General features: G+C 38.9%; 1 protein-coding gene and 1 pseudogene across 2 annotated transcripts in view; one reads left to right on the forward strand and one right to left on the reverse strand.

The window, feature by feature from the left end:
- The window catches only part of ACSS3 (acyl-CoA synthetase short chain family member 3), a 153,407-nt gene that overhangs the window by 117,250 nt on the left and 10,979 nt on the right, over positions 1 to 25,178 (reverse strand). Inside the window, exons 1-2 of one of the 2 annotated variants that reach the window (XM_032346904.1) lie at positions 13,919 to 13,955; positions 3,869 to 4,013 (exon numbers count right to left, since the gene is read on the reverse strand). In XM_032346904.1, coding sequence (XP_032202795.1) covers positions 3,869 to 4,000 — 132 coding nt within the window. In that variant the 5' untranslated portion in view covers positions 4,001 to 4,013; positions 13,919 to 13,955. Of the gene's footprint in view, positions 1 to 3,868; positions 4,014 to 13,918; positions 13,956 to 25,178 lie in introns of those variants that run through there. The other variant, XM_032346903.1, reaches the window with a different exon arrangement.
- LOC116594513 lies at positions 8,462 to 8,570 on the forward strand (annotated as a pseudogene).

The following is a 25,178-nucleotide window of genomic DNA, read 5'->3' on the forward strand; positions in this document are numbered from 1 at the left end:
GGGACCAGGGTATACAGTGCACTGTGACCAGGGTATACAGTGCAGTGGGGCTTGGGTATACAGAGCATGGGGCCAGGGTGCATGGTGCAGTGGGGTGTGCAGTGTGTGGGACTGGGATGTGCAGTGCAGTGGCGTCAAGCTATGCAGTGCAGTGGGGCCAGGGTGTACAGTGCATGGGGCTGGGGTGCGGTGCATGGGCCCGGGGAATGCAATGCGGCAGAGCCGGGGTGCGTGGTGCAGCGGGGCTGAGAGTAAGTCACAGGAGGTGATGACACAGAACCACAGGTCACAGGGAGGAGTGGCTTTTGTTTTTTTTTTCCGTGCTGTCAAGACAAAGTACAAAACTGTCGAGTAGTCCTGAGAGCTCTCGGAGTCTGGTTCACTGGAGCCCTATCTCCCTCACTGCTCGTGCTTGTACTTTATGCCAAAACCACCGCGGGGGCACTAGGTTCTCCCTTCCCTGAATATCTCTGTATGTGTGATTCCTTCTGTCGGCAGGACTCTCCTTCCTACGATTTCCCTTCCCACTTCTGGTGGTTTGGGCTAATTTTAGGCATTGGCTCTTCCAGAAAGCCTTTCTGTGCTTATTAACAGTTGGCTGAGCTGCATGTCTTCCCATGTGTTTCTACAGATCATAACACTGCCCTCTAACATGACCTTTATTACATTTACATAGGATTCTTAGCTCCTTAAAATTAGGAAATGGGTGCACTTCCCTTGTACCCCTTGTTCCCAACAGGGTCTGGCATACAAAACAAACATGTGTTCAATGAACGAACAATGGATCTTGAACCAGGCTCAAATCTCTCTCCAAAAAATCTTAATAAAGGACTGTATAAATTATCAGATCTACATAAAAGGTGACAGTTTTGGAAAAACTCTACTTCTGAGTCATTCTGTAAAATCTTCAGATCCTTCATGTCACTGAAACAATTTAGCCTAAAATGTGTCTGTTCCCTAATTAAATAAGAAATGCTAACTAACTTAATAAAGTTTTACTTAGCCAGAAACTCCCAGTAGAAATGAGACAGGGGAGATTAAAACAAGTAAAGTACAAAGCCACTTCTCATTGTTTGTTCTCAATGGCATTACCATTAAATCTTTCTTTCTCTGCCTTCTCTACTTAATAAAGTAAAGGCCACAGGGAACCGGGAGCAGGTAATCAAAGCCAAGCACAATGCCTCCCTCTTTCCTAACACTTCTTCCTTTAGTACTTTAGAGAAGAAAAGCCTGGGGAATCAGAAGCTGCCAGCAGGTGAGAGAAACAGGCCTTTTAAGTACTTTGATGTCAGGCTAAACTGAAACCAATGAACCAGTACAAACCTCAAAAAGGTCTAAGAGTCTAGACTCAATATTAGAAAATCAAGATGACTTAGCAGAAATGCTTCTAAGCAAAATGTGTGTGCATTTATCATAACGCTTATGCAGTTGATTTAAAAAAACAACAGGAAATTATTTAACTCTCCTTAGTTTATGTTTCTCTAAAGCCTTCTCTTTGGCTCTGATGGTTATGTATCAAATATAATATTGGTGTAGATAAGATTCAGAAATATATAAGGAAAGTTCCTAATCCGTATGCTACTTAAGATTTGCCTGTGTCTTAGGCCTTAATATTAATAAAATGAACCTGTGACAATATGCCCAAATCAGAGGAGTAAATTTTTAATCATAGATAAACCCTCATCTAAAAGCCAAAAATGCAAACCTAAAATAAAACACAGGGTCCAGCAGGTTATCGGGAGACTTATATGATCTCCTATAATAAAACGTGGCCTCAGATGACTAACAGAGTCATTTGCTAATGGAGTTCTCTCTCCTCAGCCCCAGTATGAGCTCTGTTCCTGTATAATTCATTCTGAAAACAGAGTTCACACGTACAGACTAATACAAAGTACCCAAAGTATAAATGTGTCATTATTTTGTTTTGTTCTGTCTTGGGCTGCCTTGAACTCCCTTCTTACTGGATTGGAATTCCTCCAATATGAGTCCTAAGGGAGCGAGGGCCCCAATTCCTACTATGAAATTAAAAGAAAAGAAGGCATTTCTTCCTCCTCTTTCTGAAGGAAGAAATGCCTGATACTTTAGGCACGTGACCTAAAATTGGCCAACTAGGTATGCCTACTATGTCCGTCTAGGGGGTTACCTCAAGTCGGCAAGTCTAGCTACCAGACAATGTGTGGTTTCTCCTTAAATGTTTACCTCTGCCCCTTCTCCCTTGGGGTGTGTCATTTTTCTGAACCTGGTACTTTAGTTTTCCCTTTTCATGAATTCCTCTTATGTTTTAGTCAGCTGAAGCTGGCATTCACCGATAGAACCAGGCTTGAGCAAAACTGGATTAAATTTCTCTCTTGATTGTTTGCAACAACTCAGGATTGTCCCCGTTGTCTTTTTTGTAAATATCTTAGAAGTCTAAACAGGAACACTGTTGATGCAAAAGGATATAATTTCTGGGAGTCAAGGAAAGTTGACCAAATTTTCTAAAAACCAAGTAGAAGCCCTAAGTAGGTTAAAAAACTGAAAGAAGACAACGTGCTTTCGAATGACTTCATTTAAAAGCAAATGCTTCCAAACTACCTCTGCTACACGAGTAGTTCTCAACCAGTAACAACTTGCTACCCAGGACACATTCAGCAATGCCTGGAGACATTTTTGGTCATTTCACAACTGCAGGAGGTGCTCTACTGCCTCTCATAGGTAAAGACCAAGAACACTACCAAACAACAGCACCCTTAAAAGAATTCTCTGGCTTAAAATGTCCATAATGTTGGGGCACGTGGGTGGCTCAGTTGGTTAAGCATCCAGCTCTTGATTTTGGCTCAGGTCATGATTTCAGGGTCATGAGATCAAGCCCCATGTTGGACTCCCTGCTCAGCAGGGAGTCTGCTTCTCTCCCTCTCTCTCTCTCCTTCTCCTTTGCCCCTCCCCACTCATACTCTCTAAAATCAATTAATTAAAATAATAAATAAATAAAATCTCAATAGCATCAAAGCAGAAACCCTTCCCTATACTTTTATCTCCCTTAAACCATATGTAAATAAATACCCCCACAGAGCCAGAATACATGTTGCCCAGTCCACAATCCCCAAACACTTTTATAATTACTTCTGAAACCTCGCTTCTACCCTAATGCTAAAAAAAAAAAAAATCTGATAATTCATCTGTCAATATTGTGACTCACCCAAAAACTACACAGATGGGAAAGAACAAACAAACAAGAAAAAAAGAGCAAATTAGGGAAACGCACAGTGTGTGGAAAGACCTGTGAAGGGCGAGGAGTACCGGAGGGCATGACCAGACAACCAAGGTGAATCGGTTGTGTGCTTGGCCCAGAAGGTCTGGAAATGAACCTTCAGGAAATGCTTCATTCCAAATGGCTTCTACATCCCGGGGGCGGTGGGGGGCAGATTTTACTCTCTAATAGCAATTTTTAAGGAAAAGGTTTTTAACTGGTTTTTTCTTAGAGAAAACTCTGGTGTGTCACGTCAGGTGGTGATCTTATAGGAGGGGAGGCTGGTAGCGGGGAAGCCAAGATGCTGCTTCACTACGAGGAAAGTGGAAAAGGAGCCGGACTGACATGATGGCAACGGAGATGGAAGCAAAAGCCAAGAGAGGACTTACACATATCCTTAGAGGCTTGCTAAGTTCTCCCTGTAAAATGAGTCTCTTCCAGTTCTACTGTAACATGTAAAATAAGGGATAAAAACCGTCTATGAGTTAGCACACCTCTAGTTTTCCCAATGCACCTAAGAGGAAACCATAGTAGTTTACGTCAATGAATTAAGCGAAGTAAAGTTACATGATGTGGATGTAGGTTCAGCAATTTCTATATGATTTCCAAGTAACATATACAGAACATTTACGATAGTACCTGCTCCAGAACCTCTTTGTAGGTAATAGTTGCTTTAGTATTTGTCACAGGACTGTCGTAGATGATAGCAATCTTATCTCCTTGACCGTTTTCAATATGACGATCGATGGCATTGTAACAAATGTTAAGCATTCCTTCCACGAACCTGAAAAATTGGAAGGTAAGTGTTAGTAACTCTTTCCAAAATATATTGTTGCCTAACTAGATTGTGTATTTCTAGTCTGGCATCACTGCCCTTAAAATAGTGTTTCCCCATGCACGCTAAACCAGATAATGATGTGTACAAAGTAGATATTTAAGATGGTACAGAAGGGACATCTTTTTTTTTAAGATCTTATTTATTTACTTGAAAGAGAAAGTGCAAATGCATGAGTTGGGGGAGGGGTAGAGGGAGAAGCAGACTCCATGCCGAGCAGGGACCTAGACATGGAGCTGGAGCCTAGGACCCTGGGATCATGACCTGAGCCGAAGGCAGCCCCTTAACCGACTGAGCCATCCACGCATCCCCAGAAAGGACACCTTTATTTTAATAAATATGTATTTGTTTTGACGTGCACTAAAAAAATATATATATACCTCACACTTCAAGGGGATAACTTTGTGGGTTTTATTGTTAGGAAGAAACTAAGTATAGAGCACCAAAACAATCTAGGTTACACAGATGAAATGAATTGTATATAGGCCAAGCAAACATCAGGCTGAGAGGACAAATCATAGATGTGTGACTGAGTTTGGGTATCTGCTATAAAAAGACAAACTTACTGGAAAATTCAATTCTTCTTTAAAAGATATATATAGATACAGATATAGATATATAGATTTTTTTTTTTTTTGCTTCAATGAAGTGTGATGTCTCTGGTTGCACAGAGAACAGATAAGCTCTGTTCTGCATCTTTGAGATATTTCATAATTTGAATAAAGAATGAACGTACACATGAAATTTTAATTAATTTTTTGGAAGACCTTTGCAATTTAGTGCTTTTCATCTCCTAATTGTTCACTAGCCTCCCAGTGAAAATATGGACACCGAGTAGATAGACAGAGATACTTTTTAAGGAACTATATCGCATTTTTCCAAAAGAAAAGGCTTTGTATTTGCTACTTATTTAGGAGGAGGGGATTAGAATAAAGTATTCAAATGGACCAGTGGTCTAGTTGTCCCAATGTCAGACTAGCAAATATTTTAACAATGCATAATAACAGGAAAGAAAAAAAAAAAAAAAAAACATTGCCGCAAGAAGAAAAAGCCTTGTCAGGTAGCCGAGGCTCACCTCAGGTCTTTGCTCAAAAAGCCGTGTGAAATGAGGCAGTGGATTAAAAGCAGCTATAGATTTGGTGGCAGCATGAAAAAATTACACATACAGAACTCAGCAGGACGAGGCATCACTTAATCGGGGTCAAATGACCCTACACACTGCAATAATCAGAATATGGCGACCTGACAGCACAGCACAAAAAGTAATTAATGTAAGGATTCTCAATCGCCAAGTGTGATAGATTCAGTGTTTGTTCAAAAATATTGTCTCTTGCCCTTGCCCCCACCTCCGTGAGCAGAGACGACTTCCCTGGCCGTGGGCTCCTCCATGCGAGCTCCTCCATGCTCTCCGGAATCAGCAGACGATACAGGCAGAGGCCTGAACTGAACACACTTGTACAGCTGGTTTCACTCTCTTTTGCCTCCTCACCCCCTGGAAGAGCCTCCTGGTGCTACAGCTGCCTCCTCGGCTTCCTCCCCAAGAAGGTACTGGCAGGTGGGAGTAGAGCCCAACAGAAGCGGGGAACCCAACCCAGTCAGATCCAGGTCTTGGAGCCACGTTTCCAGTCATGCCCATCCTGGGTCATCTGACCCCGTGACAACCTCGAGATACCTGGAAATAACCGCTGAATGTGTTGGGATTTGGACATTTTTGGGGATACTGGATAGGCAGTGTAATTGTGGCCATAATTAGCAAATATGCCAAGAAAAAAGGGTAGTTTGCTCAGCATTTTGTGGAAGAAATAAGGAAAGTGTTTTATAGGATTTTCTCACAAAAATATTTATTTCTATTTTTTTGGTTTTCTTTCTGTTTCTGAGACAGAATATTAGAGTATTGGCTTGCTGGAATACTTGTCAATGTTGTCATTGCTCTTTCTTTCTCTCTATGACTTCCACTCTACCACACTTTGTGCCCAATAATTAATTCCACTCATGACCGTGCACAAAAAAGGGGCCCCCTCAATAATAAAGAACATGAGGAATTCACTTTATCATCTGCTGACTGTTCTTCCACCTCTTGACTTATTTCTTCCCAATACCTTTCATGGAATCTTCTTCCTCTGTCAAATCTTTGACCAAGATTCCTAAGGTTCCATATCCATCCCCTGGCTCACTCTGCATACACTCTCCGGGTAATTTACACTCATATGGCTCCAACTTCCACATTTGGCTTCAGCCCTGACCTCCTTTCTGACTTCTGGACCCTTATAGCCAACAGTCTGCTGGACATGGAAGGGTTTCAGAACGAGTGTCCCCAAAACATGCTATTTTGATGTGTGGCTTATTTTGGGCAGAACACAAGGCCCAAAAGACTCGGGAAGACCTTTAAACTGTGCCCTCCCCCTGAGCCCCCACTACTTCACTGCTTCTAAGAACTTAGTTAGAAGGCTTGGTCCAAGAAAAGATCTATCACCAAAGGTAACTACAAAGAGTATGGGCCAGGCATGGTAGGCTTGCGGGGAGTGCTTGGCAGGACTTATTTGTTCAAATTCCCGGTCTCATGGTCTCTGCAAACAAACATTTGCTCTTTCCATCTTCCTGTGAATTGTCTTCCTTCCCTTTGAAGCTCTAGGCCCTCACCTGCTTCACCTTAGCTCATGATGGCATATAAGCCTGAACAGTCTGTCTTCAAATCTCTCACATCTGTATGAGGCTCCCATACATTCACAATTAGTTTTTTTTTCCTATTAATTTCATATTATGTCAATTTAAGTAACATATCAGCCAAAAGAACCTAGAAGGATAGAGTAAAAAATTCTCACCCAGACAACATCTCTATTTGGAAAGAATAACATATCCAAAACCATAGTCATTTTCACCCCACCTCAACCCACTGCCCTGTCGGGGTCGCGCCCCTAAGATGGCGCCAGCTACATAGCCCGAGCAGCACGGACAGCCTAAAAAACATCCACCCTGGCCACATGTGACCTCGTGCTCATCACATGAACACCGCATGCCACCACTGCCTACGAGCCCCAGATACCTCCTGTTCATGTGAACACCTCTGTGATTGGCTGTTATGCCCTATATAAGGCAAGGGAACTTCCCCGCAGGGGGAGGGAAAAAGATCGACCAGGGAATAAACAAGAGCTTGTGCATCGACCTGTGTGTGTGTTGGTGTTGCGTCATCTCTGCAGGCAGGGAGAGCGCGACATTTGGTGCCGAAACCCGGGAACTGTGAGTATATGTAAAAATAGCAAAGATACAGTGAAGGTAGTAATTCTGATACTGGTTGAGATATGTTCTGATTTACTGATAATATTGAGGTATATTTAACTTTTTAATTTTATGTACATTGATCTCACATTGAACAGTTTTGTCAGAGTGAAATACAATGTTTCCTCCACCAGTTGTATCCAGCCCTTATCGGGCATATGCATCCCATCTAACTTGTATTCTAATCTCTCCCGAGCAGCAAACCTCTCCCGAGAATTATCTCAGATGCTCAACGGCACCTGGTCAGCCACATTCCACAATCTGACAGCCTCCCTCCGGATGGAGATTCTGCAGATCAATGCCACGAGAGTCAACCCTCTCACGGCCTCCCAATTCCTACAAACTATGCAGGCAGTGGTGGCTTTTGGGAAATTCTGGTTTGAGACTATTGCACTCGGCTATATTGTGCTCTTTGTCCTCCTCCTGGCGCTGCATTGGATAAGGGCCCTCCAACGCACATTAGCCAGAGACCGGCAGGCTGTATATCAAGCCTTGGTAGCCATAGAGCATGATAGCTCACCCCAAGTATGGCTTAGCATGCTGGACCGGTAGTCAATGACGGGTAATGAGGACGATAACGGCGTACCAACCTAAGACAGAAGCTGCAGCATGCTCTGCAGTATTTGATGACGGGTAAGGGTGCAAGTTGATCGTCCCAACCTAAGACAGGCACGGTCCCTTATCCATACAAATAAATAAAGAAGGGGGAGTTGTCGGGGTCGCGCCCCTAAGATGGCGCCAGCTACATAGCCCGAGCAGCACAGACAGCCTAAAAAACATCCACCCTGGCCACGCGTGACCTCGTGCTTGTCACATGAACACTGCATGCCACCACTGCCTACGAGCCCCAGATACCTCCTGTTCACGTGAACACCTCTGTGATTGGCTGTTATGCCCTATATAAGGCAAGGGAACTTCACCACAGTGGGAGGAGAAAGATCGACCAGGGAATAAACAAGAGCTTGTGCATCGACCTGTGTGTGTTGGTGTTGCGTCATCTCTGCAGGCAGGGAAAGCACGACACTGCCCCATCCCAAGTTCAAAACCTCCTCTTCCCCTGTTTTCCATATTTCAAGGAACAACCTTACACCCAGGGACCTGAATTAGAAACCGCAGAGTCAGTCTACGGCCATACCACCCTGAACGCACCCGATCTCATCTGATCTCGGAAGCTAAGCAGGGCCGGGCCTGGTTAGTACTTGGATGGGAGAAACCCCAGAGTCATATTTGATCCCTCATTCTCTACATTCAATCACATTCCATCTCCCTAAACAATCCATTCTCTCAGTGATAACACGGGCTAGAATTACTGCCTCCTACTTAATCTCCCTGCCTCAGGCCTCAACCCATCCTCTCAAGTCACCTCTCTATGCTACTAGAATGTTTTTTAAGTCAGTCTGAGAAAGACAAATTCCATGTGACTTCACTTTTAGGTGGAATCTAAAAAACAAATGAATTTACAAGTAAAAAGGAGAATCCCCTGTGTAAACAGAGAACAAACTAATGGCTGCCAGAGGGAAGGAGGTGGGGGGATGGGTGAAGGTGAGGAGGAGATACAGGCTTCCGGTTATGGAATGAATACGTCACGGAGGTGAAAGGCACGGCATAGGGAATATAGCAAATGATATTACAACAGCATTTTACAGTAACAGACGGCAGCTACACTTGTAGTGAGCACGGCATAATATAGAGAAGTTCAATCACTATGTTGTACACCTGAAACTAAAGGAACACTGTGTGTCATCACACTCAAATTTTTAAAAAAAGTTTTCAAGGAATGTTTTTCTTCAGTGTAAATGTTCTCACACCACAGAGTGCTTAAAGTCATGTAATACTGCTCCATGAAGTTCAGGATAAAAACTATGTATCTTCCAGGGGCATGCAAAGACCATTCATCTCAGCTTTCTTTCTCCCCATACAACTTTCCACCTTCCAGGTTCAAGGAATTACAAAATGTATAAGTCAGCAACTCTCACTGTGGCCATCCTTGACCTTGACCACACCCAACCCCAGGCAGTTCCACAGACCTATGCACAGATCCCTGCCATGGTACTTGTCACATGGCAATAACAACTGGTCTACTTACTTCTATGTTTCCTTCATTATACCGTAAGCTAATTGAAGCAGAGACAATGTCATATTCTCCCTATAATCCTAGGATTTATTATAGCAGTTCTCATATTAGGCATTCAATACATACTTGATAAATGAATGAATAAAAATATTAGTAAACGTCCAAGAAACGTTGGATTTATGATCCAGGTAGAGTAGCCAAGGTAGTTTTTCCTACCTCGTTTTAAAGTTGAGAGAACAGAGACTTAAAACAAGAATAATTCCCAGGACATTTGGCAAGAAATTGGATAATGCCATACCTGCAACGACTTTAGACACCTAGACACACATTGGTATTAACATCATATTAATTAATTCATTTATAAGCAACTTATTTTCTACCCTCAAGTTCATGGATTCTTTCCTCTGTGGTGTCCATTCTACTGTCAAGCCAATTCAGTGAATTTTTATTTTGATAATTGCATTTTTCAATTCTAAAATTTCCACTTGGTTTTTCTTTAGATCTTGTGTCTCTTGGCTGAAGCTTCTTTAGATTTTTCTCAAGTATTTGAAAATATGTAGTAGTTTCATAATTAAGTTATTAATATCCTAGGGTTTTCTTTTTTAAGAATAACCTTAAATATACTTAAAGAATTTTAAGGGTACCCTTTACGACCGGCAGAAAGAAAATTCAAATAAAGGGCAGGGCCTGTAAGCAGTGTTCAACAAGAACTGTTGTAGGAGATAAAAAATTGGCATGGCTCCAGAGGTGGTAAGAGTTGATGAATATACCACTATAAATTGGCTAGACTTAAGAGATTGGTTTACTGTGGCTGACTGGACCAAGTGACCTGCAAGGAACCTCCCAGCTCAAAGATTTGATTATTCTACTATGACAAGATTCTTATTTCATTTTAAATCAAATCATTTCAGTAAAGGTCAATTGAATACCTTCTATGTGCTGTCTCTTCACTGTCCCTTCTAAATTCATGAGCAGGTTTTAAACGGATTGTCTCCCCAGATTATTAAAATAACTAATGCCCACTATAGACAACTGAGAAAATATACTTTGGGGTATTTTGTTTGTATATGTAAATATTTTGCCTCTATGTTTAAGATTACATAATGAGCCTTTTCCAAGGGTCTGAAAATTTTTAAAAAACCACACATTTAATGATGGCATAATATTCCATTCAATGGCTGTTCAATAATAATGTTAACCCTGTATTGTTGCAAATTGCTTTTCATAATACTGTCATTATTTTAAACGATCTTGGAATGATGTTTCTTATAGAGAAATATTGGTTACATTGTTTTTTATTATATTTGCAGGCAAGATTCCTACAATCAAACACATACATCAAATAATCACATTTCTTCTGGAAATATTGAATCAATTTACATTACAAACAGCAATACCTGAAATTCTATTTTATCACCCTCTCCAAATACAGATTATTCTCAGTCTTCTTCAGTTTGAGAAGTGAAAAGTAGTTTTAGTTTTGGTTTGACTACTGGTATTAAGTACAAAGTCTGATCAAGTTTTTGAAAGTTCTTTATATTGAACATTGATCTTATGTCTGACATTGTTAGAAATCATGTTCTCAATTTATTCACTAATTTCAGTTCATGGTGTTTCTTGACATAAAAAGATTTGAAATTTGTATGTAGTCAAATAAACTCATTTTCCTTTGCAATTTCTTCCTCTAAGAAAAATCCATAATACTCTCTTCTGGTTTCATTTTTTATACTGACCCCTGACATATGCCAATAATTTATTCATATATGTATAAAATCTGTATGTAATATACATGATATATTATATTATTATACATATGCATTGTATGATATCTGTATGTGACTTTATATATATGGATAAGTATATGTATACCTATATAGTTATATTTATATATTGATGTGGTAGTACAATTATATTTGTTTATCCATAATCAATTTTACAAGCATCAATTTTTGTGCAAGCATATATTTTTGAATGTTTACTACACTCGTTCTTTCATGATGTTCCATTCTTCCCATATGTATTATGCATATATATTCTCATATATATATATATATATATACATATATATATCAGAGTCTTTGCCAAGGCTATTGTAGTTTCTAGATACAGCTACTCGAATGTTCTGTCAGTAGAGTTCTTGTAAAGAGTTCTCTTTAAACTCAGTCAGCTTTTACTTCTGTTTAAAAAAGAAAGGAAAAAACTTCATATTCTTTATTCTACCACATCTCAGCCCTGAATTTCTTCTGCAGAAAACTGAAAGAAATCTGAATGTACCCCCACAGCTCACTTAATAACAGAAAAAAATACAAAAGTGAAAATAAATTGATAGCAATAATGGAACCACTAGAAATGGTGCTACCACCCGATCAGAGCAGAGGAAAATTTTGGCCTATACAAAGCAAACAGAAGTAGAATGACTGCTATATCCAGAAGTCATAAAAAACATGGTAGATCCAAGTGTACTGATATGGAAAGATTTCCATGACATCGTATGTACCGCCAATTTAAGATGAAACAAAGGAAACAATGTGTAGAAAAAAATCATACAACTGTACCATAGAATATATTTATGGGGAAACTACAAACCCCAAGCAGGTAATAAAGAGGCTCACAAAAAGGGTCTCAGTACAACTATGAAATAATTCCACAATCAGAGGCAAGTGGGAATAAGAAATGGGCCATATAGGTGTTTGGATGGAAAATCCAGACATAAGCCATACAAATATACCTCCACCTACACACACATCACATAAACTCTCACCAGCCTGGTCTAACTTTCTGAAATAGGAGGGTTTCTGCATGGATGCTCCTCGAGAATATCTAAGACCTGCAGAACAGGGACAAGATTCTATGTGATTTCTGGGAGGTCTAGAAACCCTACATACCACTGCCACCTGGAAATCTCCTCTTTTCTCTCAAACAATCATAGGAAGTAGGACTCTAGTAACCAAAATCTGTATTCGCTGACACATGAACTAAGAACATTCAAGTAGTTGTATCTAGAAATTTTGCCCTGGCAAAGACTCTGATATATATATATATATATATATATATATATATATATGCATAATACATATGTATACACACACACACACACACACACTTATAACAGGACAATATAAAGTTTTGTTATAATAAATAACAAGGGGAAAGATATATTTTTAACTTCAACAATATATAAAGTGTACCTAAAAATCAATATAAAAAAATTAAAAATCCAGTAAGTAAGGAATCTCAGCATGCTATCCATAGAGGGGGAAAAAAACTGATAATGGCCAATAAGAAAAAAAAAAAAAAAAGATGCTCACCCTCGCTGATGATCAGGAAAACAAACATTAAAACAATAATGAGATATTATTTTCCCCCCACTGGATTGATATATTGATATAAAGATACACAGTACACAGTACTATTAATTCAGTCAAAGCAGGATGCTTATATATTTATCTCTGTGCTGTATAAAAGCACAAGGAGTCTAGAACAATGTGCAAGAAAATATGAATAGTGGTAATGCTGGGTAAAAGAAAAATTGATGGGGCAGTATGAAAAGGGATAATCTATATTTTTCCATAACAAGTAGTTCTGTGTGACTTGCTAACATGGTTTTTGCTAACATGCATTAATGAATTAAATGGGTGATATAAATATATTTGAATAAAAGTATAAATTTTAACAGAAGATTGTTTGGCACTTGGTTTGACTGAATTATCAACTTCATCTCATTATAACGACCATTAATGAAAAATGTTAGTTAAATCTCTTTTCAATTTTCTTCTAGCAAGAAGGAATATTTCTTATACTTGTGACAACATCTAAACTCAGTTTTAAGGAACTAAAACTTGGATCATTAAATTTTTGCTTCTTCTTTTATTTTTCTCACCAGAATCAACCTCAAGCAGCTATACAGTATACTAATAATGGCTACACAGAAGCTTCGAATCACATAGCTCTATTATAGAATAGCTACAGAATAGAATCACATAGCTCTATCATTCATCGGTTCTGCTTGCTGTCCCCCGCGATGTCAGTTGCTCTCATTCCAGGGACTTGTGAAACTGCGCACGAATTGAGGCACGTGGTCAGGAAGCTCGCCATGGCGCAGGAACACAGCTAGAGAAGTCATGCAGGAAGTCTTCAAGATCCAGCCTGTGTTTTCCACACTTCCTTCTCTCTGTCACAAGGACCAGTGACATTCCAAATGGTGGCTGCCCTGTCGACTATATTTTTGAGTGAGCACATATGTTATGAAGAAAACCAGAGACAAATGTGCATGAATGAGAGACACCTGAGCTATAGATGTCCCTAAAAAGAAGTCAAAACACACCATCATCAGTGTCTGAGCTCACGGTGGTGGACCAGAGAGTCTTCAGAAGGAGCTCCAGTAAGAAGAAAGCTCTGGGCAGGGGTGCCTGGGTGGCTCGGTCTGTTAGGTATTTGCCTTTGGCTCAGGTCATGATCTCAGGGTCCCCGGGGTCCTGGGATTGAGCCCCATGTTGAGCCCTACCTTGGCGCCCCTGCTCAGCCGAGAGTAGGCTTCTCCCTCTCCCTCTGTGTGCACGCTCTCTCTCAAATAAATAAAATCTTTACAAAAGAAGAAGGAGGAGTAGGAGGAGAGGGAGGTCAAGGAGGGGAGGAGGAGGGAGATAAGAAGAAGAAGAAAGCTCTTGAAATTCTTTCTAGACTGCTTTATGCATAATTTTCTATTTTCCCTTGCTTTTTCCTCATTAACCCCTGCTAGTTTACATCTAGCATCTTGTTTGAATTGGACTTCTCTTCTTCCCCTTAGCCTACCCTGAATCCTGTCTTCCTAATACTTGACGTTAGCCCACCCTGTATTTCACAGTGACCTTGTTCATCAAAAGGGTTAAACTGGAGTGTGTACTTGGCCCACACACTGGGCTGAGCGCATGAATGTAGGTAGATATCTGAAAGATTTTTAAGAGGTTGGGAGCCTGACGAGTTCCATAGTCTTGATCTCTAGGTGCTGGAAGAAACTAGTGCCAAATGTTCACATGATTCTTCTATTCACACAATTCTCATGATTCCCAACCTTCTGACGGTTGAGAGCTAAAATTCTGTTAATTAGGCATGTACGTATTAAACCAGTTTTCAAACATTATAAAAGGAAATAAAACTCTGACACTAAAAAGAAAAAGAAAACTTCTTTCAGAGGGAAAAACGGATAGCATTTACTCTGTGAATCGGATTACCCAGGTACAGAAAGTGGAACAGGTAAAGTTTAAAATATTCCTTTCAATTTCACCACACCCTCCTATTTTAAGAATAAAACTTACCGTATGTTCAATAGTGTGACCTATGAAATTCTTTTACAAACTGCCATATTTCAATCTGTAAGAAACAATTGTTGTAAGAAAGAGACCCCTAACACAACCGTATTTGGGTTTTGTTTTGTTTTCTTAAAGATTTTATTTCTTTACTTGAGAGAAGGAGAGACAGAGACAGAGAGACAGAGAAAGCACAAGTGAGGCAGAGGGAGAGGAAGAAGACCCCCTGCTAAGGAGAGAGCCCGACATGGGGTCTCAATCCCAGGACCCTGGGATCCTGACTTGAGCCAAAGGCAGATGCTGAACCAACTGAGCCACCCAGACGCCCCAGCACAACCATATTTGGTAGTCACAGTCCTGCAACCCTCTCTGTAGTCCCAGCTTCTGATTTCCGTACTGGTCATACATTCACCATTAATTAACTGGAAAGTCCAACTTACAATTTACCTTCTGACAGGAGTTCCCTTCCTTGGATCATGATACAATTTTCTTCCTTGACCACCACCTATTTGGATCTATATTTTGGCACAATTTCAGGGAAAAAAAAGTTCAAGCTCTTTTTTAAAAGTTAAATAAACCCAAGGATAACATATTGAAAACAATTCAAAGGTGATGGATATATTTGGCTAGCTACATACTAAAATACTAAGCCCATGCTAAGATAGTGAGGAATGTATAACCATGATAAGAAACAATTCATCATTTTACAGGCAGACTTTTGGCAGATTACAACCCCCAATGTTAACTATCAATAATGATCTTCTCTTCAAAAGTTTTTTTATCCAGCAAATTTAACAGTAATTTGTTGTTGGTTAGAACTGAGACTATAAAGAAACTGGGGAAAATATAATTGGGAGCATGTCCACCACTCTAAAAGCTAGAATGATTTACAATAACTGTAATAGGAAGCAAAATGTGGCAAATTTGCTGGCAGAGGTAGAAACAAAGTATGATGAAAGTACAGTAAAAAAGAGATTAATCCCAGCTAGAGGAATGTGGTTAGGAACAGGGGGATGTTGAAATGAATGTAGTGTATTTGTTATAAGGGTCTGAACTTTGAAGTAAAAAAAATCAGAGTTCAATATCAGGCATTTCCGGTACTAAATGTAGGACTGCAGGCAAATTAATGTGCTTAGGTCTTTCTTCCTCCATCTATAAAACAAAACAAAATGAAAAAAAAAACAAAGAGCACTTACTCTGTACCAAGACAACACTATGAACAGTTAACATAAATTCATTCAATTCTCATAATGACTCTGTAGATACTAATATCATCTTCATCTTACAGATGAGGAAACTGAGGCACAGAGAAGTTAAGTGGCCTCCCAGTGGACTGCATATCAAACAGTCAGGTTCCAAGTCACAACCACTTATTCTGTGTTGTAAAATGTACTCTACAAGCACAATTTTATACACATTTCATTGGCTCCTTTTAATAATCCTATCAGTTAATTACTATTTTATACACACTTACAATTGGGGAAGCTGGCTTAGATAAGTTATGAAAGCACAGTTTTGTGGCAATGGGTATGACAGGCTAAAGCAGGATACAAGGGGAGGGTGACTGTTGCCAGATTTCTTGTAAAACAGTGTTGCAGGGATAGAGATGGAAGGCAGGAAGGGGTGTGAGAAATATGGAAGACTGATAAAGGATTTTTAGAGAAAAAGAGGAAGAGAATGAAAAGAATGCATCTTAAAGAAACCAGGGCTCAAGAGGAATCAGCAAACTATAGCCACATGCCAACTCTGGCCCACAATCTGTCTGTGTAAATAAAGTTTTATTGAAACACAACCACACCCAACTGTTTACATGCTCTCAGTGGTTGCTTTTGCTTGGTAACAGCAGAACTGAGTGTTTGCAATGGAAACTTACTGGCCCATAAAGTCAAAAATATTTACTATTTTGGCCTCTTAAAGAAAAACTTTGCCAATCCTCTCTCTAGAGAAGACTTGTAGAACAGAAATTTCTGTGATGATGGAAATTTTTTGTCTCTTCACTGCTCAACAGCATAGCCACAGGTAGCTGGTTAAATTTAAATTTAAATTAATTAAAAATAAATATAATTTAAAATTTAGTTCTTCCATCATACTAGCCACCTTTTGAGTGCTCAGCTTAGCACATTTGGTTAATGTCATTGCAGAACTAAATGTTAGCTGTTACTTAATTCTAATTAAACTGAAATTTAAATCATCACATGTGGCTACACACTACCATATTGAACAATGCCTCTGTAGGGAATTTCGAGGAGGCAGAAGTGGTCCCCATCACCAAATACTGAAGAGAGATCAAATGAAGTAAGGACTTCAGGTCAGTTCACTGAAAAGGAACACACAGGTATTGATGATCTTTGGGAGAGCAATTTGGATACAGGGATGAGCACTGAGGCCACTGGTATGGACACCGGTGTGTAAAGGAGAGGAGAACCTAGCATACAGGCAACATGGGTGAGAAGTGAGGGTAGGAAGACAAGAGGGAAGCTCTGGCTTCTCTTTAGCTTGTACCAATCTTTCAACTGGCTTTTACGAAAAGGGTGAAAAGTAAAGGCGGCTGATGGGGGAGGCACTGAAAATTAACAGAATTTTTTAATGGCAATGGTAAGTGAGATGGTTACAAAAATTAGGCAAAGTTAGGTTCTGGTTTAGAAGTGCAAGTGCATTAATGCTGCTAGAATGGGAGATGTTGGCGTGGAGCATACCGTGAGCCAAGACAATGAAAACCAATGGAAGCCTCATCTGAGAAGCCTGGAATGCCTTGTTAAGGATGGGCAGGCTAATTAAAAGGTCTAGAGCTGGAGAATGTCCTGCTTAGAAATGGATTTCAGGTCAGACTGGAGAGGCAAACAAGGAGATGGAAGCAGTTAGGATCTACTGACTAGGCAGGAAGAGCAAATACGTTGTGAAAACATGGGGGGGGGGGGGAGAGAAACTATTACAGAAACAATCAAAAAGGAACTAGAAGGAGGAGGAAGGATGGTATCAAAGAAGCCTGAGAGTTTCTTCATCTCTGTATGTCAAGTATATGTTGCCTCTTAAAGGGGATGGATACAAGGTCTCCCTTAAGGAGACCTGAAAGAAGAAGAAAAAGAAACAGTTTTGAAGTAGGAAAAGAAACTAATATTTTGTTAACCACCAATATGCCAGGTTCCGCACCTGGTAATTTATATATATATATATATCAAATCATTAATGCACACCGTCCCTTGAGGACAACACTGTTATCCTCATGTTATCGATGAGAAACGTGCCTCAGAGAGGTCAACCAACTCCGCAGAATTATAAAACTAACATGCGGCAGACTGCAACCCAGTGCTTTCCGACTCCAAGGAAGATGGGATGGATTTCCAATTTCACATGTCTGTGTGCTTGTTGGAGTAATTCTTGTACTTTCCCTAGAGGCTGTTTCCTGTGGGCAGAGACCATGTGCTAGCTCATTAATGGCACACAGCAAATGCTCAATAATTATTTTTAAATAACTGCTTGCAAGTGTGAATGAACGTGAACTGAAGTAGTGCTCTTCTGACACATTAACACAAATAAGAAAAAGAGTCTCATGAGGTAAGCGCTCAGTAAAAACACAACGACTGGCTCAAACGACTGCCATGGCACACAAACAGAGAGGGCTTTAAGCATTTTTAAGAAGGCATCATATTGCTTTATACACACGGGGACATCTCATCTAAATTACAGAGAGCTGGCCTTGAGCCGTATCAACGGACTGTTCCAGGAAACCCTCCAAATTGGGTAATTGCTTACTTGGGGCGGCATAATAACCCTATGTTAATTTAACCACTAGGGATATTGTTTCTGTAAAAGTATTTGGAAAGCATATCTCTCTATAGGACAATTATTTTAACAAGGAAACCAAACACAAAGAGAGAGACATCCTTCAGCCCTACGGATCCTTCTTCTGTGAGTACACACACACAGAACCCAGCCCCATTCACCAGCCCTAGCCACAGATTGTCCCATCTCAACAGGAAAGGACAGCACAGGCATCTGCACCTCTGCCAGAGCATCTCAGATTAAAACGGAGTGAACTGCCAACGATGAGAAATACAGCCAACAGGAAAAAGAATAGAAAGAAAGGCTCTCAAGAAATCAATACCTGTTATCTGAACTGTATCCACTGTCAATGAAGAGAAAAGGCATGAATGAATGATCTTAAAGATCCACGGGTTATGAGTCATGCTGGACAGTTAAATTCAAAGCTGAAAGTGAAGACACCACTTTATCTTGTTGGTTTTATTTTTTGTGTAGAGGAAATGCAGGAAAGAAACAGTTTAATCAAACAAATAGAATTCGGTTTAATATAAAAGATAAAATTATAATTAATTAATAGTAAAGGGCAAATGTTAAAGATCCAGTCAAAACATGTTAAAATTTCAAAGCATGAATTCATTAAGATTGAAATATAATCATAATTAAATATACATTTAAAAGTACATTGTAAAGGCAAGTAAGCTTCATCAGACAGTCCTTTTCAAGAGAGCCTTTAGGATCTCCATAGGAGCAGAGGTCCTCCATCAGCCAACTCAGAAATAAGTCATGAGAAACTCATAAGGGACCAAACTACAAACCAGAGCAGGTTCCTAGGAAGACACACCTACAGACCAGGGCCCACAGGATCTCCAAGCATATAACCCAGAAACCTCCAAACTATCCAGGGAACCAAGAAGGGACAGAAGAGGGGGTGCCACACTCCTATACTAACCAGTATTCGTTGGAGGAAAGAGAAGATGCCGCTCAGCATTTAATCCTGATAACAATGATGAAGTGATGAAGAAAGAATGGGGAAAAAAAAAAAAAAAGGAAAAGAGAGAGCAGCGCAGGCACCATGCAGAGAAGGAAGACAACTCATTAACAGTTGTTACTTTTCCCTGGTTAAGGAGAAATGTGAAAAGAGGGTAGAGACAGGTAAGTGTTGAAAGTAATGCGCTCAAAACCTGAGGACTTAAAGGCTTTTTCCTATTTTCGTATTACATCTTCATCTTCGCTGTCCATTCCCTTCTCTTTAAGGCTATAACTCACACAGAATGACACACCACAATGTTCTGATGGAACTCTGTCCGCTACAGCTGACGCTCCCAGAAGGCAGACCCCACATTCATGAACTCATTCTGCACAACACTTAGCTTATGTCCACAGAGAGATGTCTCACACAAGCTCTTATTAGAGAGGAGGAATACAATCAGTCATTTTAGAATGCCTGAGAAGAACTTTTTCTTCCTATTGAACCATACAAATTATTCTGACACTGTTTCTACAAAGACTGTAATTGGGAGAAATACAAAGGGGCATCAATTTGGTCTTACTGCTTAAAAAAAAAAAAATTTGAAGCAAATGTGATACAACATTAAGATTTTACAAAGCTCAGTGTTCAATGTTCAATAAATTTTTATCTTTATTCTCTAAATATTTGGTAAGGAAGAAAGTTATGAAACTTTATGAACAATATTAATCTTTTTGGAGAAAAAAATTGACAATATACATTAGAAAGTGTATAATTTGGGCACCTGGGTGGCTCAGTGGGTTGGACCGCTGCCTTTGGCTCAGGTCATGATCCCAGAGTCCTGGGATTGAGTCCTGCATCGGGCTCTCTGCTCAGCAGGGAGCCTGCTCCCCCATGCCCCCACCTGCCTCTCTGCCTACTAGTGCTCTCTATCAAATAAATAAAAAAAAAAATCTTTAAAAAAAAAGTATATAATTTCTCTTTGATCTAGACATCTAAGAAAGTTAAGAAAGAAAGAAGCAGACAGAGACAGAAAGAAATCTTTGGAATGTTGTATCCTGAGATATAAATATATCTGCCTGTTTTTAACAGCAAATAAAGAGAAACCACCTAAATATCAACATAAGGATTGTGAAACAAAAAATTGTACATTCACCCAATATGTTAAAACATTCTAAAAACATTAAAAATTATGGACTAGAAGAAGAGAGGAATGGAAAAATCACATCTTATTACAAGTGGAAAATGAGCTATCAGTGGTATAGATAGTATAATTCCATTTTTCAGCAAGAACAAAACAGAGACCTAGAGAATCAAACAGTCTGATTGACATACAGATTTCTTAAAAGGGAAAACACATACACAAAAAATAGGAGTGTGTGCCAAAACTTGCAAATCTAAAGAAGGTTTACAGTCTAGTTAATTGCAAGGTGCCAATGCCAAGTTTGGTTTTGATAATGTCCTACTTGTGTAAGATATTATCACTGGGGAGAGCTGAGTGATAGGTACAAACAACTTCTTTGTACTATTTTGTAACTTCTTGTGAGTCTATAATTATTACAAAATAAAAATTTTTAAATGAGATAAAAAGACTGAAGGGAAATATATAAAGTATACCAATATATGCACTAAGAATGCATTGAGATACTGAACTACAGTTGATTTTCCATCTATTTCAACTTTCCTGAGTTTACCCAGTTAGAATTTAAAGAAATACTGCTTCTTTAGGGAAAAAAAAATCATAAACCACATTTTTGGTATTAGTTTCAGAGACAGAATTTAGTGATCCATCAGTTGTATGTAATATCCAGTGATCATGACATCAAGTGCCCTCCTTGATGCTCATCAAACCTAAATTCTGATAAAAATTAATAGCGAATAAAGCAATGTCAATGAAGAGGCAATGTCAATTCAAACCAAGTTCTCAAACTTAGGCCTTGTGATTATAAAACGTCTGCTTTTTTAACTAAACCACACAATGTGTCATCCAACCTCCCAACTTCAGCTCTCACCAGAACAACCTGTGTCACAGACACAACCATGCCTTAGACATAGCTACAAAAATAAATCTGATTTGACTAACTAGATACCATTGAACGTAACTCGAAAATTCTATTAGGCCTTTTTTCCCTACTCTTATCTTAAAAATAACCTTTGAACGGTATCACAAACTCCCTCCGTACTTTATCGTTGTCGACCCCCAATATCTACATAGATATTACATTCATAGGTAAAACACTTTCCATTAACATTTTTATAATTTGAAACTTAACTACAGTGCAGCCTACTCAGTTTTCTCAGTTTATTATCTAGCCCCTGCTAGGCCCACTATTTCCCTTTATTCTCTTTGCTGTTACCTGTCTTTTCCTCACCTTCCTTGTATTAGCACCTCTAGCAGAAAATAAGAGGCTGTACACATGGATAAAATGAAAACTGGTTGATTCTTTTATCTGTGAAAGGATTCATTAGTTAGAAAGCACTACTGTTGATCCAAATGTGTGGTTGTATCCTCTAGTTACTCACACCTCAACAATCAAAGGTAATTCAGAGTAGAGCTGACTGTAAAATAAAACAAATTCTAATACCCCTATTTTCAGAAAATTATTACTAGATAGTCCCCATCACTCGGAATTACTCTTTTTAAACAGGAAATTGAAAGCGATCTTATTGCAAGCAACACTTTTTTTCCTTTGACGTGTGAAGTTGGTCTTCAAAGTTACACTGTATCTGGATTCTCATTCAGCACTTGGAATAGTTCCTGGCTTTAGAAGGCATTGGATCAACGTCTGTGGAATGAGCAAGAGAAAGGAGGAAAGGATGCAGGAACAAATGAGTGAATGAGTGAATAAGTTCTGAGCCAAAAAAAACTCCACTTTTATAAATATAACAGGCCAACGAACATAGATGTGTGTGTAGATATATGCATATAGGCACCAGGCTTGTCTTTAAATCTATATCACTAGTATCTATATCAAATCTATATATAGATTTGATATGATATCAAATATATATCACTAGTATCGTGATAGTAAGATGGGATTAACTGGAGAGGAATTAAGATACAGTGAGAAGCTGATACACTCTAAAGTCTAACAGATCTGGTTTTTCTTTCTTTTTTTTTTTTTCTCTTTCTAGTTTTTTTATTTTTTTTTTATTTTCAGCATAACAGTATTCATTATTTTTGCATCACACCCAGTGCTCCATGCAATCCGTGCCCTCTCCAATACCCACCACCTGGTTCCCCCAACCTCCCACCCCCAGCCCCTTCAAACCCCTCAGATTGTTTTTCAGAGTCCATAGTCTCTCATGGTTCACCTCCCCTTCCAATTTCCCCATGTCCTCCATGCTATTTGTTATGCTCCACAAGTAAGTGAAACCATATAATAATGGACTCTCCCTGCTTGACTTATTTCACTCAGCATAATCTCTTCCAGTCCCGTCCATATTGCTACAAAAGTTGGGGATTCATCCTTTCTGATGGAGGCATAATATTCCATAGTGTATATGGCCCACATCTTCCTTATCCATTTGTCCATTGAAGGGCATCTTGGTTCTTTCCACAGTTTGGCAACCGTGGCCATTGCGGCTATAAACATTGGGGTACAGATGGCCCTTCTTTTCACTACCAGATCTGGTTTTTCATCCCAGATCTGCAACCTGCAGGCCAAGTAAGCATGAGCAAGTTACTGAACCTTCCTTAAATTCTTCTTTAAGAATGTATGTGCTTGTTAAATTAACAAACTATGGTAAGGAGTATTACTATTACTGTAATAATATATTTTATATTCTGTAACACTTAAACACACACTCACAAACACATACACATATGTGTGCACACTCACATACAAATAAACACAGAGAGAATAAAGTCATCTTCTAGGATTTAAGAGGTTTTGATTGCAAGCATTATTATTTCTATCAGATATAGACTGAAATAATTAGATATTTAATAAGAAAATCTTCCAAATTAAAAGTATTTTTACCAGTTATAAAATTTAAAATTAATTCTTTTGTAAGTTCATTAAACCTAGATAAGAGAACAATTTATCAAATTAGATCTACCAAGCCTGTAATTACAAATTACACTTCAAACAGCTCTTGAAATATTCAGGTGAAATAATAAAATGTTTACAGAAAACAGCAGAAGAGCTTGAGCAGTCAGGATTCAGCATTTTAAAACAATAATAAAGCCAATGTCCTGTCTTCTAAAATTCAAGCTCTTAACAGGATATGATCAGCTTTTATATCAAATAATAATATTAAGATGTGTACCATTATAACTATCATAAATGTGTCCTAGAAAAATAATATTTTATATTATCTCATTGCTGTCACTTTTTAAATTCTTTTTTAATTGAGGCATAATTGACGTACAACATTATATAAGTTTCAGGTATACAATATAATGATTTGACATTTGTGTACACTGTAAACAATTATCACAGCAAGTCAAGTTATCATTCATCACCACACTGAGTTACAACTTTTTTTCTTTTTTTCTTTCTTCTTGTAATGAGGACTTTTAAGGTTAACTCTCAGCATCACCAAATATCCAATACAGTATTATTAAGTATAGTATTCCCATGACATTATTTTATAGCCTGAAGTTTGTACCTTTTGACCCCTTTTGCCCATTTCACCCAAACCCTTACGGTCCCCATTCTGGCAACCACCGGCCTGTTCTCTGTACCTATGAGTCTGGGTTTTTGTTTTGTTTTGTTTTGTTCTGTTTTTTAGATTCCACATGTAAGTGAGATCATTCAGTATTCTTCTTTTACTACTTTTTTAATTTTTTTTTATTTTTTTTATAAACATATAACGTATTACTAGCCCCAGGGGTACAGGTCTGTGAATCGCCAGGTTTACACACTTCACAGCACTCACCATAGCACACTTCTCTTTTACTCAATGCATCTTTTACTACTTTTAACCAATGATTTTCATTTGATCATTAAAATTTGGTTTATTTCATTAACTTACTGATTACAAAATGACAAATAAATGACAATCTGGTAATGTGATATTGGTACAGCTCAAAAATCTGAAATTCTTAGAACCTGATATGTGTCAGAGAGACAACTTTTTCGGTCCACACTCACATGGGGACTTGGTCTGTACCACATAAGTGAAGTATTTACCTCTTTGTAGTGTGTCTTTGGCTTGATGACTGAGTGCCCATGAATTCTGTAAAATAGTCTCTTTTACAACTAAAGACAAATGAGCCAAAGAGAAGCAAAGGGAACCAGCTGCCTCATCAGTAAACTTAGACCCAAACAGAATGCAAACTGGTGCAACCACTCTGGAAAACAGAACAGAAGTTCCTCAAAAGGTAAAAATAGAACTACCTTAAGACCCAATTACTCCAGTATTAGGTATTTACCCAAATGATACAAAAATACTGATTCAAAGGGATACATGCACCCCAATGTTTACAGCAGCATTATCAACAATACCCAAATTACAGAAAGAGCCCAAATGACCATCAACTGATGAATGAATAATATGGTGTATATATATACAATAGAGTATTACTCAGCTATAAAAAGAATGAAATTTTGCCATGTGCAATGACATGGATGGACCTAGAGAGTATTAAGCTAGGTGACATAAGTCAGTCAGAGAAAGGACATATACCATATGATTTAACTCATATGTGTAATTTAAGAAACAAAACAAATGAGCATTAGGGTGGCGTGAAGAGAGGCAAACCGCGAAACAGACTCTTTACTACGGAGAACAAACTCAGGGTT

The sequence above is a fragment of the Mustela erminea genome, chromosome 6 (genome assembly GCF_009829155.1).
Source record: "Mustela erminea isolate mMusErm1 chromosome 6, mMusErm1.Pri, whole genome shotgun sequence".
Classification (NCBI taxonomy): domain Eukaryota; kingdom Metazoa; phylum Chordata; class Mammalia; order Carnivora; family Mustelidae; genus Mustela; species Mustela erminea.